This window comes from Mercurialis annua, linkage group LG3 (assembly GCF_937616625.2).
Source record: "Mercurialis annua linkage group LG3, ddMerAnnu1.2, whole genome shotgun sequence".
NCBI lineage: Eukaryota > Viridiplantae > Streptophyta > Magnoliopsida > Malpighiales > Euphorbiaceae > Mercurialis > Mercurialis annua.
In genome coordinates this window covers 57536212-57547402 of record NC_065572.1, presented here as the reverse complement: position 1 = coordinate 57547402, position 11191 = coordinate 57536212, and the positions used below count along the sequence as shown (strand labels likewise).

Below are 11191 nucleotides of genomic sequence, written 5' to 3'. Positions count from 1 at the left end.
CATACATACATACATACCATATAACAAGTCCCACACCAACGCATGTTGTATATCGGAATTCTCCCATTATCATATTTTTAACGATCAAATTATTATATTAAAAGATGTTTATATGAATTCATACAGTGATTTTAAAACCGATCTAATGGCCAAATCAGTAAGACCGCTAACCAATTTAACAGTTCAACGGCTAAAATGACTGAATGAAATTTTTATAATAAAAAAAAAAATTAATAACGGATTTTTAGATATTTAACAATAGATTTTTATATCAATAATTCTCGTTTCGGTCCAACTAGTGGTCCGCCGGTTCAACTAGCGGTCTATCAGTTCAACAACAAATTGGATCCGGTCTAATATGGTTCAGCTGGAATTCCGGTTACTGTAATTTTGGATCGAAGCATTAACCTATTTCTGATTTAGTCGTTCCGGCCGGTTTTTAAAACAATGTCATATGCCATCAATTGCAAACATGTTGAGTTCTTCTATTCCACTCATCTCTGTTCATGCAAACACATTAAGTTCATCTGTAACGAAATAATTTGACTGAAATAGATAGTAAGAAACATATTGCGGACATTTCGTAAAACAAATGGAATTAATCGTTAAAAATATAACAGTGCAATAATTTAGATATGGGTTAGACCAGTAGCGTAGGAACCCACCAAGCTCGAGAATGACATGCACATGCATACATACGCATACATCCGTTAGAGAAACCCAAAAAACCCTACACAGTAGCAGAAAGAGAGCAGTAATTTCTCAAAAAAAAGGAAAAAGAGAGAAACGTTTCTGCTATTTTGTCAGACTAAAGATATCAAAACAACCCATCTGCCTTCTCATTTATTCTCTCTTTTAATCTTTAATTAATTTCCTTTTCATTTATAAAACCAAAACTAAGCAAAATAATAATAATAATACTAATAATAAACCATTATGATCATTGGCTATTTGGCTGATTGTGTTTGTTTCCGTTTGCTTGCTTCTAAAAATGCCTGTCTTCTTTATTTTCTGTGGGTTGGGTTTGGTTTTTGTTTTACTTCACTTCTCTCTCTTGTGTAATGAGCTGAGTTAATAGAGAATCTCGAGATTGGCGTCTCAGATAAAGACCACTTTTTTCTTACTATTTCACTGTCCCAACCCTTCTCTCTTCACTTCTAACACAACAAAAAAAACTTGGGTTCTTCAGATTTACTACTTATAATTATACAAACCCAAAAAAAAACATAGTTTTAGTTTAGTTTAGTTTACCTTTTGAGACCAAGAAACCACCACTCAACACCAACACTATCATAACTTGATGAAGAAAAAAGGAGGCTCTCTTGCAGGAGAGAGCCTACCCAATAATATTTTCTTGGTTTGATTCTTGAAAATATTATCTGGGCTTGTGTCGTTTCTTTCAAATTTTCAATCTTTAAGGTTGTTTTGTTTTCTTGGTTTGTGTTCTTTTAATGGCTGTGTCTATGCATAATATGAAGGAGGCAAATATGATGAAGGAAATGGACTGTAATAAGTATGTGAGGTATACACCAGAGCAAGTTGAGGCATTGGAGAGGGTTTATACAGAATGTCCTAAGCCTAGCTCTTTGAGAAGGCAACAGCTTATTAGAGAGAGTCCTCTTCTCTCTAACATTGAGCCTAAACAGATCAAAGTCTGGTTTCAGAACCGCAGGTTATTACTTTTTTTGCATGATTTATTCTGGATTTGGTTCTTGGTTTGTTGGTTCTTTTTAGATGCAACCATTTTTGTTTCTGGTTTTCATGCAATGAAAATGAGGAATGGCATATGGTTTCCTTAGCTTGTGGATTTTGTTTTATTTGTCACATTTCTGTTGCCAAAAAAAAAGACCAGCTATGTTTTGAATCAGATGGATAATTTATTATGCCTGTTTTCTAAAGAAAAAAATGGCCTATTTGGGGTTTTGGAGATTATTTTGGCCTTGTTTTGTTTAAAGTTCATCTTCCTTTGTGTTTATCTTTTGAAGAAAAGTGGAATCTTTTTTAAGTAAAGGAAAAAAAAGAGTCAGTTTTTTTCTTTCTTTCCTTTGTTAATCATATCTTAGTTTCTCTTTTGTTCTTTGAGGGTTTTGTTTTTTGACTTTTACTCTTAAGTGTCAAACTTTGTACTTAAAATGGTATTTGCTGTGAATAAACTTTAAAATGATGTCTTTTTTCTGTAGGGTAATGAGTTGTTTTTCTTCAACTTTTCTGCTACTGCATTTTTAGTCTAAGAAAGCAATGAAATTTGTTATTAGATGTGTCCATAACTGGTGTTTTTTTGCTCTTTTTATTTTCAGTAAAAAAAACTAGGGCTAATTATGAGTTCCTATACTTATGTTTCTGCAGAAGATGTTAAATGCAGCTTTTTTTTTGTTTCTTCCTAATGTTGTGTGATTATAAACTATAATGGCTGCATTTATATAGAAATTGTAACAATGTTGAACTCTTTTTTGGATGTTTTTCTTTTGAAAATTTAATTGAGACGATAATGACAAATGGACAAGTTGCTATTATTATTACACTCTCTATGGCTGAGGCATGTTTGCCGAGAAATGAAGTTGTTGTTCAACTGAAATTTGACCGGTTCTTCGTCTTTTTGTCATAACAGATGTCGTGAGAAGCAGAGAAAAGAAGCTTCACGTCTCCAGACTGTGAATAGGAAGCTGAATGCCATGAACAAGCTGCTGATGGAAGAGAATGATAGGTTACAGAAGCAGGTCTCGCATTTGGTGTACGAGAATGGATACATGCGCAACCAACTGCATACCGTAAGCTCGTTCATACTTGTCTAGCAGCTATACTCTTTCCGTTTTTACATGTCCTTCACTCAAGAAATTTTTCCATTCACCTTTCTCGTAGCTAATTTACTTTTATAGCTTCCAGCTTTTCATGAGTTTTATTGTTCTAATTCTACTGTAACTTGTGCATGATTTTCATCTAACGTCATAATTATATATACTGGACATTTTTAGTTTGACAAGTTTTCCGAGGTTCTGTTGCTAGTATACTTTCTTAGTGTTGTGACTTGGGCTTTGCTTTTATAGCCATCTTAAGTTTTTATGAAAAATCAAGTAGACTGTCTTTATGGATGTACAGTAATATTTTTTTGTTCGACTCTAATCAGGCTTCAGCAGCGACCACAGACAATAGCTGTGAGTCTGTGGTCATGAGTGGTCAGCAACAAAAACAACAAAACCCAACACCTCAGCACCCTCAAAGGGATGCTAACAACCCAGCTGGGTACGTAAATATTGAATATTCAAGTCTATTTAGTGAATTCTGCTTCTGATTATCAAGCTTTTGAACATTGTAATTTTGGGCAGTCTTCTCGCAATAGCTGAGGAGACCCTGGCAGAGTTCCTTTCTAAAGCTACAGGGACTGCTGTCGACTGGGTCCAGATGATTGGGATGAAGGTAACTTTTCTTTCTGTTTATGGTATATTGATATGTTTGTATTCTGCACAATAGTTCCTTACTTTCCCTGTTTGTTCCTTATTGATAACTATGCAGCCTGGTCCGGATTCTATTGGCATCGTTGCTGTTTCCCGCAATTGTAGTGGGGTTGCAGCACGAGCCTGCGGCCTTGTGAGTCTAGAACCCACAAAGGTGCCTCTCTCGATCTTTGTCTCTTCTCTCTTTTTTTCTCTCCCTCTCATGTATAATTCGAGGATAAAGTGCCCTATTCTGTTATAAAGCTTGTGATGAGAGTGTTGTTGTAGGTTGCTGAAATCCTCAAAGATCGTCTATCTTGGTTTCGTGACTGTCGATGCCTTGACACGTTGAGTGTAATTCCTACAGGAAATGGGGGAACAATTGAACTCATATACATGCAGGTTTGTAGATTTCTGATCTATAAACTAGGCTTAGTTTTGGCCTTGCTCTTAGTCCTTGACATTCTGACTTGTAGTTTTTTCTAACTAGATTTTTTTGGTTCTTTCTTCACTAGACTTATGCACCAACAACATTGGCTACAGCACGTGACTTTTGGACGCTGAGGTACACTACAACTCTTGAAGATGGAAGTCTCGTGGTAAGCTATGTTGTGGATACCCTTTTTCCTATGCTGGATTAGTTTTGAAAGTCTCCCAAAACATCTGCAGGTGTGCGAGAGGTCATTGACAACTACAACTGGTGGTCCAACTGGGCCACCTGCTTCAAGCTTCGTGAGAGCTGAAATGCTCCCCAGCGGCTATCTAATCCGACCTTGTGAGGGTGGTGGCTCCATCATTAATATTGTTGATCATGTTGACTTAGATGTGAGAATCGGTTCTTTTATAATCTTTCAAGTCTCAGTGACATAGTTTATATTTCTTTTTCACCTTTCAATTTGTCTTAAATTTTTTTATTTTTATGTTAGGCTTGGAGTGTTCCTGAAGTTTTGAGGCCACTTTATGAATCATCCTTAATTGTTGCTCAGAAAATGACAATGGCTGTAAGAATTGCATCTCTTAACTTTAACATGTCATTTGATATGGCTACTTATGTTTATGTTTGTCGTCCAACTTTGCAGGCATTGCGGCATATACGACAAATTGCGCAAGAGACCAGTGGAGAGATTCAGTATGGTGGGGGTCGCCAGCCTGCTGTCTTAAGGACATTTAGTCAGAGATTATCTAGGTAAGGCTTGGTAAATGGTCTGTGCCAAGGTTCGTGAAGGTGCTACCAGAATATAATCTTAAAAAACCAAACTACCAGCCAAACTGTTTTCACTTACTCATTCTCTCTTGCTTATTTTAAAATGTTGGAGCTGGGAGTCCGAGTCATATAATCTTTACCTTCCGACTCGCTTGTTTTCTCCTGTTCTTTGACTAGTTTTGTTTGTTATTGGATCTCAGAGGTTTCAATGATTCTGTGAATGGGTTTGCTGATGATGGCTGGTCACTTCTGGCTGGTGATGGTGTGGAGGATGTGACCATTGTCATAAATTCATCTCCAAGCAAATTTACTGGGTCTCAGTATAGTTCATCAATGTATCCTACTTTTGGAGGAGGGGTACTGTGCGCAAAGGCATCAATGTTGTTGCAGGTATCTTCCAGAAAATAAAAAAGGATTTTTTCTGATTTATCTTCTTTCTGATGGGCCCTAGTATATAAAGTGTTCTGCATATAACTTGGCCGGTTGTGAAGCCTTTTCACAATCTCATGATTGATAACTGGATTTTAACTGTCATTCTAATTTGTAATAAGTACTGTTTATGCGGGTCTGCAGAATGTTCCTCCTGCTCTACTTGTACGTTTTCTGAGGGAACATCGTTCTGAGTGGGCTGACTATGGGGTTGACACCTATTCTGCTGCATGTCTCAAAGCTAGTCCTTATGCAGTCCCTTGCGCAAGGCCTGGTGGCTTCCCTAGTAGCCAGGTCATTTTACCTCTTGCTCATACAGTGGAACATGAGGAGGTAATAGTTTCTTGTTGAACTAGTATTTTGGTGGAATATGCATATTTCTCATTATTTATTGGAGCTAGACTATTACCACTACAAAGCCATTTAAATTCTGGATTTCCTTCGTTTAGTTTTTGGAGGTGGTACGGCTTGAGGGTCATGCTTTCTCCCCTGAAGATGTAGCTTTGGCTCGCGACATGTACTTATTGCAGGTTAGTTTCATCTCGCCTTCATTGCGTAGGAAATCTTACAGTTACTTTTGGACTAGGGAGCATCAATCTTTTGCCACTAACTCTACTTCCACGTAATTCCAATTTGGCAGCTTTGCAGTGGGGTTGATGAAAATGCTATTGGTGCCTGTGCCCAACTTGTTTTTGCACCTATTGACGAGTCTTTTGCTGATGATGCTCCTCTATTGCCATCTGGATTTCGTGTCATTCCATTAGATCCTAAAACAGTTGAGTGTCGGTCTTTTACTACAGTTGAGAGAGTCAAGAATTCATCATTTCCTCTATATGATTTTGCTGCCATGTATCACAGGATGGGCCTACTGCAACTCGTACATTAGATTTGGCCTCTACACTTGAAGTTGGTGCTGGTGGTGCGCGTCCGTCTAGTGAAGCCGATGCCAATAATTATAACCTAAGATCAGTCCTGACAATTGCATTCCAATTTACTTTTGAGAACCACTTGCGGGACAATGTTGCTGCTATGGCTCGCCAGTATGTCCGCAGTGTTATGGGGTCTGTTCAGAGGGTTGCAATGGCTATTTCTCCCTCACGGCTCAGCTCCGGTATAGGGCCAAAATCTCTTCCTGGCTCTCCTGAGGCTGTTACTTTGGCAAGATGGATTTATCGCAGCTACAGGTTTGACTTCTAGTCTCTAAAACCTGATGGGCATTACTAATTTGTTATTGAAGATCATTATAAAATCAGTTAAATTTCTTAAATCTTTGTCTTGTACTTTTTACTGTCCTAGTTGTCACTTCATTTTAATAATCGGTTCTTTTTTCTTGTTTATGATTGCAGGATCCACACTGGGGGAGAGCTCTTCCATGTTGACCCCCAAGCTGGTGATGCTTTGTTGAAACAACTTTGGCACCATTCAGATGCTATCATGTGCTGTTCCTTAAAAACCAATGTAATTATTTCTCTTTTTCTTAACCAAGTACAAAAAGTGTTTGATTTCATAGTCATGCTTTTTCTATAATGAAAACTAATGAAGCCAGCAAAATATGTAATTACAGGCATCTCCAGTTTTCACCTTTGCAAACCAGGCCGGACTCGACATGCTTGAAACTACCCTCGTAGCCCTTCAAGATATTATGCTCGACAAGATTCTCGATGAAGCAGGCCGTAAGATTCTGTGCTCCGAGTTTTCTAAGATCATGCAACAGGTAAAAACTCATAATTCTCTGTGCCATTGTCCGATATCTTTATTAGGGTCAACTAGTACATCTCACAAGCATCATCTATCATTATGCACAACTATGAATTTACAGGGATTTGCATATCTACCCGCCGGAGTCTGCGTATCAAGCATGGGGAGGCCGGTCTCATACGAGCAGGCCATTGCATGGAAAGTCCTGAACGATGACGATTCCAACCACTGTCTAGCCTTCATGTTCATGAACTGGTCTTTTGTGTGATCACCAAGAAACTAAAATACTTAAGAAAACTTAAACCAACCATTTATCTATTAAGTTATTATATTATATGTTTCCCTACATTATAAAGTATTTATATATAACATAAGATGCTTGAAAACACTGATAGGCATTGTCACCTTATGCATGCCTATGCTCTATATTTGCTTAAATGGTGTGATTTCTACTGTCTATATCTTACCTATCAAACTTGTATTGGTAATTCTGATGAAATTTCAATCAATTTTGTTGGAAGTGTGACAAATGAGTGGACCCTTTTCTGTTAGGAGAGTTGGCATGGGATTTTTTGGAGTAACACATCTAGTTGCTATATTTAGGTGATGGATGTTGATATTTTGTACATGGGTCTTATTCATATCACCAAAAATGTGCACTAGTATCAAATTTCAATCTTTTTAGGTAATGATGGTGTTTTTGTTTGTCTTTACTGGTGTTAGTTGTATGTTCTGCAGTTATTACTTGAGCAGTACTGGCTAGGTAGAGTGTTGGAAAAATTATTTTGATGCTATCATTGTTATCTAATGGTATAATTTAGTTGTCTTTAAATATTGCTTAGCTCTACTAAACATTTAAATTTCAAAGTTTGAAATTTTATCCAAATTTTATTGAGTAGCTTGTGTTTAGTAGAAAAATTCTGGAGTTTATTATTTGTATATAGTGGTATTATGGCAAATATGTATAATTGTATATATAAAATAAAAATACTTTTTCCATCCTATAAATGTAGAATAAATTTCTAATTTGAGTTTTCCTAATTTTTTTTTTAAAATAAATATCTATATATAGTTAATACTATAAATGCATTTATATAGATTTTTGTAAAAAAATGCTTATTAATTTTGTAAGTTAATAATTATGGACTTTGATAATTCTAATTAATTCTCTTCTTTCAGTCAATTAATATTTACTAGTTAGAACAAATTTAAGATTATATTGGGAATATTATGAAAAAAATAAGTATATAGCACTAATTATATTTTAACCCATGTGTAATTTAATTAAAATTTAACTAGATTTACATGTATTTTGTTGTTTAAATTATAGTTGACTTGAGGAGAAATTTTTAGTTAGATTCAGTGTAACACGTCATCCATATACTGATTCTATTATATCATGACACCTCATTAATATTACAATATTACCATTATTTTAACGAGATGCCATGATATAATAGGCTTAGTTTACAAATGACGTGGTGAGTCTACTTAAAAAAAAAATTGACTCGAGAAATCAGAACATGGACTTTGATTAAATTAATAAATATTAAGTTGGTTCTAGATATATTTAAGTTGGTTTTGATCTCCATTTGATTAATATCAAGTTAATTTGGAGTAATTAGTGAGTTTGTTTGATTCAGTTACACTCCTGCTGCTATGTATTGTCCTTTTCCTACATTGCAAAGCTAAAAACCTTTGAATTTTGAGGTGATGGTGTTGTCACATGATGATGAAGAGTGAAGACATTATTATTAATTTTTTGTTTCTGAAGTCAGAACTTGCTTTAATGAACAAAATTGTTGTTTAAGGCTAAAATTATGTACATGTCATCAAATTAGACCACTTTCTCTTCATCAAATAAAGAAACATAAATGATCTTTTTAGATGCCTATGGCCTTCAAAATGGTAGGCAATATCTTATAGATTAAATGGAGTGATCTTAGAGTAAATCTTTTTCAACTTTTGCATAAAAATATTTAAAACAACAAACAAAAAGCCTCCTTTTAGTTTATCTATAATTATTTGGTCTCAAGTCACCTACTTTTGCACTCATTAAATTTTACATAATCTTTTGCTAGTGTCCATTACATAGATTGTGTCAAATTCACATAACGAACCAATTCGAATAATTAAAATAGATCGATAAATTTTATTTTATTTTTGATTTGATTTGATAATATAAAAAGATTTTAAATTTTTGATCCTGACATAAAAAATTTATATTAATTTTCGGCAGTTTGATCCGCCATTTTTTATATAATCATATTTAAATTTAAATTTAAATTTAATCGATGTTATAAAATTTTCATTTTTCAAATGGACTTATATAAGCTATCAACGTCGGATCATATACATTTTGAATATATTTATCTCAATTTATAATACATTAAATTATCTAAATTAATTATAGTGATATATTTGAAAAAGTATAAAAAGTTATGGATAGAAAAAAGATCAAGAAATATTATCTTTAAGGGGAAAAGGAAATTTAATTACCTTAATAATAGGCCACTACAGGACAGTGTATGTGAGCAGTACTTTTGTAGGGGTCCATGAAAATGTGTCAGCCACGTCATTCCAACTTAGTAATATTAGGTCAAGGCAGGGTGATGCAATCAAAGCCCATGTCAACATCCTTCTAACTACACTCCAACTTTAAAAGACTTTCAGAGTACGACGTCGTCTGTTTAGTGCTCTGGCGTACGACAATGTGTTAAGCCCATTACTACTTGCTATTTACCCTCCAAATGCCAATTTATATCATGTGCTTTACACGTGACTCGTAATATGATTCGTCAAATTATTAAATTATTAAATAAAAAAATAATAATTAATTTGAAATAATTTATCTTATTAAATACTGTTCTAATTACTTAAAAAAATTAATTGGTACTCAAATTTTATAATTTTAGATAGAAAATATAAAGTAAAAGTTAAAATAGTAGTTAATTAAAATAGTTTATCTTATTAAAATTATATACATTAGTAGTTTATTTTAGTTGAAGTAGTCTATTTTAATTAGTACTCTAATTTTAATAATTATCTTAATATGTTTTAATTAATAATTAAATTTTATAAATGAAAAAGACATTAACGTAAATGTGCTCCCCCCCTCTTTCCCGTACTTTTATATATAGTGCTAGTTTTTCGCCACATGCTACGCGAGCGATATTTATATGACTCGTTATATATATAAATTTATTAAGTACAATAAATATTTTTAATAAATTTTATATAATATTTTTATTTAAATTAAAATTATAGCACGTAAGTATTATTTTAATATGTAGATCTTTTTTTGAAACTTTAATGTTAGTATTATTTTATAAAAAAACTAAATTTAAATATGGCAATCATAACGTAATAAGTAAATTTTTATATAATTGATAATAATTAAAATATTAAGTGAACTATATAGTTGTTAATAAATTATTATGATTTATTTTTATAGGTATATTGTGAAACCCTTCAAATTAAATATATTAAGTGTAATTCTTTTACGACATATTATCTATTAGTTTACCATTAACCTGTCGTGTAATTTAGCTATAAATATAGTTGAAATTACTATGAAAGTTTAACCCATTTCCGTGTGAAACCCTCCAAATTAAGAGAAAATTACAAAACTGAGCCAAACACACTCAATTATAACAAAATTGCTAAGTGGTCTAATTTTTTACACTCATGCTAAGTTTTCAATTTCATTAAAAAGCCAATAACGGTAATTATTTACAACTTACACGTGTTTCATCTTAACCCTACACCTGGCAAGTTGATTCAAAAAAAATAAAGAAGAACACATGCTAAACCACACACAATATTTTATAGTGTGTCAGGTCTCTCTTCCACGTGTTCTTCTCTCTTATACATGTTCTTTCTTCTCCACCACTTCAAGTAACCCACCTATCTCTCTTCACTCAAGCCCTTTTTTTACTACGCTTCATCGTCGTATTTACAAGCTACAATCCTTCTTCTTTCTTATCATTATTTTTATTTTTTGATTTGTGTAGGTCGGCTCATCATGGTACGACCGGAATATTACCCTCGTCCGACTTGTTCCAACATCACCAACAGCAGAATCATAAACGGCCCTTGTATTCAACTCTCACTGTCTTTAAAACCCAGTCCACTGAACGGCGGAGCCTCCCCTGGCTTCACCTTCATATTCATCACTCTTGTTTTAATCACATCCACCGATTCGACGTAACCGACGATTCAAACCCATCGCAAAACTCGCCATCATGGGCGTCCCGATTCCATCGCGCATCCACTTTTTTCAAGAACTGTTGCTTTAAATTGATCGTATGATGCCAACTGTGATGCTGTGACCTGATTATGCTACAAGTATGTTCTTATTCAATGATTTGCAGAGACGGACCAGTGCAGTTTGAGAGATGGATTACTGGGTTAGAACAGAGGGGGACAC

General features: G+C 34.2%; 1 protein-coding gene across 1 annotated transcript; it reads left to right on the top strand.

The window, feature by feature from the left end:
* The first annotated feature begins 936 nt into the window (after nucleotides 1–936).
* Nucleotides 937–7150, top strand: LOC126673575 (homeobox-leucine zipper protein ATHB-14-like). Its single transcript, XM_050367773.2, has 18 exons — nucleotides 937–1672; nucleotides 2609–2768; nucleotides 3125–3240; nucleotides 3324–3414; nucleotides 3511–3606; nucleotides 3720–3833; nucleotides 3947–4030; nucleotides 4101–4256; nucleotides 4358–4432; nucleotides 4511–4617; nucleotides 4836–5025; nucleotides 5209–5397; nucleotides 5514–5594; nucleotides 5705–5839; nucleotides 5923–6248; nucleotides 6411–6522; nucleotides 6629–6778; nucleotides 6884–7150. The coding sequence occupies exons 1-18, from the start codon at nucleotides 1452–1454 to the stop codon at nucleotides 7028–7030; spliced, it is 2550 nt and encodes an 849-aa protein (XP_050223730.1). The 5' UTR covers nucleotides 937–1451; the 3' UTR covers nucleotides 7031–7150.
* Nucleotides 7151–11191: the final 4041 nt, after the last annotated feature.

Excerpts from the sequence above, each read along its gene's own strand:
- LOC126673575 (XM_050367773.2), top strand. The coding sequence starts at position 1,452 with ATGGCTGTGTCTATGCATAATATGAAGGAGGCAAATATGATGAAGGAA. Across the intron at positions 3,415-3,510 it reads TCCAGATGATTGGGATGAAG|CCTGGTCCGGATTCTATTGG; the intron begins GTAACTTTTCTT and ends ATAACTATGCAG. Across the intron at positions 5,398-5,513 it reads ATACAGTGGAACATGAGGAG|TTTTTGGAGGTGGTACGGCT; the intron begins GTAATAGTTTCT and ends TCCTTCGTTTAG.